At 33.5% G+C, this 3,066-nt stretch overlaps 1 protein-coding gene across 2 annotated transcripts; it reads left to right on the top strand.

Moving 5' to 3' along the window:
- Positions 1–418: 418 nt before the first annotated feature.
- On the top strand, positions 419–2,580 carry LOC145116858 (uncharacterized). 2 transcript variants are annotated; one of them, XM_079053169.1, is made up of 3 exons: positions 419–584; positions 1,170–1,295; positions 1,470–2,580. In XM_079053169.1, exon 3 carries the CDS (start codon positions 1,502–1,504, stop codon positions 2,570–2,572), a length of 1,071 nt encoding a protein of 356 aa, XP_078909295.1. In that variant the 5' UTR covers positions 419–584; positions 1,170–1,295; positions 1,470–1,501; the 3' UTR covers positions 2,573–2,580. The 2 variants fall into 2 exon arrangements, with proteins under 2 accessions (XP_078909295.1, XP_078909297.1); XM_079053171.1 differs by lacking the exon at positions 1,170–1,295.
- The last annotated feature ends 486 nt before the right edge of the window (positions 2,581–3,066 follow it).

Raw genomic sequence — 3,066 nt, 5'->3', positions numbered from 1 at the left:
TACCACATGTCATTTTGTCATAATTTTGAAATACATTTATTTTGCAGTTGTGATTTACTTCATTTCTCATTTCCAATATATCATTAATTTAGTTTCATAAATTAAACCTAACATAATGACATCAATTTCAAATTTGAAATTTAAAATTTCAATTTCAATTTCAATTTCAAATAAAATTACAGTTTAAACCTTTGTATTTAACATTTTATTATAATTAACCAGTTTAGTAAATGGACCTAACAATTAAACACATAATTTAATTTATTTATTTTTCGCATTTTTTTCTTATAATATACGGGTCTCACAGCTACTATGCTTGATTACTAGGTCCTGTTCATCTAGTCAATTCCAACACGTAAAAAAGCACGGGTTATAAATACTAAGATTTGGAAATACTATTACAAAGTGCTACCTTTCGCTGGGCCCAAAAGTTTTCTGCAGGTGAACCGATAGTACGGTAGAGTGGGAAGCATCGACGAAATCGTGGTGGACTAACGGAATTGTGGGCAGCTGAAATTCGGATTAGGCGGGGAGCATATACGGAGTGGGAAACATCGTTAATAGGGAGACAAAATCTTTGATATGTATGTAAGCCACCCTTCCGACCCCAATTGATACGTGACGGAGAATATTCTATTTTGTTCCTGTTTGTTTATACGTGGTTTGAGAGAATTTGGATGTTAATCTGTGATTACATGTCCGTTTTCTACTATCAAACAGTGGCTTTCAATTTCATCCATACCAAACCCTAATTTTTTTTATGCATATTGTTCATATACATTTTGTATTATGCAATTCACTGAAAATCCATTAATTTTAATGATTTTCATGTTTTTCCATATTAAGTATCAATAAGACTTTGGTTGAGTCTTGCTCACTTATAAAGTATGGATTTTTCGGTTTCAGTTTTATACGATGATGATTTGTTAGATTCTATGTTTCCCATTATATCAGCTTAGTTTTTCTTTTGTTATTTTCTTTTATTTTTTATTTTAATAGTTAAAATTTTCATGTATTTGTGTACAAGTCTATACACGATTACCAATGCAATCGTGAAATAGGTATCTTAGCTTAGTATTTTGACCTGGCGTTCTTTTTAATACAACACTTTTGTGTTTTAATAAAGTGATTTTAATTAGTTTGTTGGATTGTATGAATTTGTTAATTAGGTTACATGTAAGGTTTTGATTACAGCAGCATTATTATCAACAATTTTGTATCCTTGTCGAGGAAACCCTTTTTGGTTCATCAACAACATTTATATTTGTTAAGGGTGCTCATCTCTTCCAGAACTGGTAATTAACAATTTTGTTTTGTTTTCACATTCGGATCCTTTTCATTCTTGAGATTGTTCTCTTTCTCTTAATTTTGTTCGTAAAATTCAATTATTTGAGAAGCCAGGGAAGCATTTATATGTTTGTGTATGGTCATCTCCTGTTTACACCTCTTGATTATTTTTTCTTTTGCAGTTGTAGAAGAGGCTAAGATAAGTAGTAGAAGCATGACTCGAAGCCAGAATTATGATGATGATACATCATCTAGCAGTAAGAGAATCAAGACTTGGGACAATGGTGGTGTGGCACCTTGGTCGGACCTTAACCATGATGCGCTTTTTATAGTTATGACGCAACTGGGAATTGTTGATTTTGTTGCATTCAGCAAAGTCTGCAAGTCATGGAGGTCACAGGCACTCCCTAACAGGAAAAGGTTTATGGCGTCCAAACCACCCATGTTGATGTATATCTCTAGTCATGTTCATATGAAAGAGTGCTACCTACAAGACTTTGAAGGAAAAATTTTCAAGACAGCACTTCCTCATTCTGGTGGCAGGATCTATGTTGGATTAACTTGTGGTTACTTGATCTTGTATGGGTGGGCAACCAGGGACTTCTGGCTTGTGAATCCTATCACAGGGCATGAACTTCATTTCCCTCATGTCCCTTCCCATGTCTATAGCGGTGAATCAAAAGTCAGTGCTATTCTTGTCTTTTCATCTTTAACATCTAAATGGGTGTTTCTTATCTTAAAGAGATTCAACCATCGAATATGGTTTTCTACAGCGGGTGAAGGAGCATGGAATCACGTTTACACCACTTCCCACATCCTTGATATACATGCTTTCAAGGGGAAGATATATACCCTAAACTACGATAGTTATGATTTGACCGAACGAAATTTCTGTGAAATGAGACTCAATCCAGCGCCCAAACTGACCATACTTAAAACCGAGAATTCTCTGAAGCAAGAATTCTATTACCCAATGTTTGTAAGTTCGGGTGAAAACCTGTATGTGATGGAAACCTGTTCCAAAGATTCGTACAAGGTTCTTGAAATGGATTTTGGAGAAATGAAATGGCTGCCGTTTGAAAAGAATAGAGATGATTACACATTTTTTATTAGTGGCTCGAAGCCTGGTGCTGCTGTTAAACAAGATTTGTGGGTTGAGGCTCAGTCACAGTCACTATACATGAGATATGATGTTACTGATAAAAGTGAAAAAGCCAGGTTCTTTACTGCAGATCTGTGGTACTTCCCTCATAAATGTTTGAATGTTGATCTCTTAAATGAGTGATGAGTTGTTAGCACTCTTCTATATATATATATATATATATATATATATATATATATATATATATATATATATATATATATATATATATATATATATATATTTCACTTTAGGATCCTGTTTCCTTCTTGAGTTTGTTTTCTTGTTCTTGTGCAACATTTTATAAAATTCAATTATATGAGAAGGGCAACATTTGTATGTATGTTTGTTCGTTTCTTGTTATAACTCTTATGTGAAATTTTTATTTACCAAGGTTTCAAATGTCTATTATTCTTTGGCAAGTGTAGGAATGGCTAATACAAGTAGTATGAGTAGAAACCAAAAAAACTAGTGTTAGAATCTCCGAAGTCGGTTACAAAAATGTATTGAATTATGAAGTGTAGGAATGGCTAATCGGTAGTAACATGTTATGTTGATTTTTACTACATGCTATGTTGTTTGTATCGGTTGTTTGACCAGCATGCCTATATTGAATTATGTTTGCTCTTGCGGGGTAT

The sequence above is a fragment of the Lactuca virosa genome, chromosome 5 (assembly GCF_052849685.1).
Source record: "Lactuca virosa cultivar CGN04683 chromosome 5, Lactuca_virosa_CGN04683_v6, whole genome shotgun sequence".
In the NCBI taxonomy this organism is placed as follows: Eukaryota; Viridiplantae; Streptophyta; class Magnoliopsida; order Asterales; family Asteraceae; genus Lactuca; species Lactuca virosa.
The sequence above is the reverse complement of the archived record's forward strand: the minus strand, read 5'-3'. Positions and strand labels throughout refer to the sequence as shown.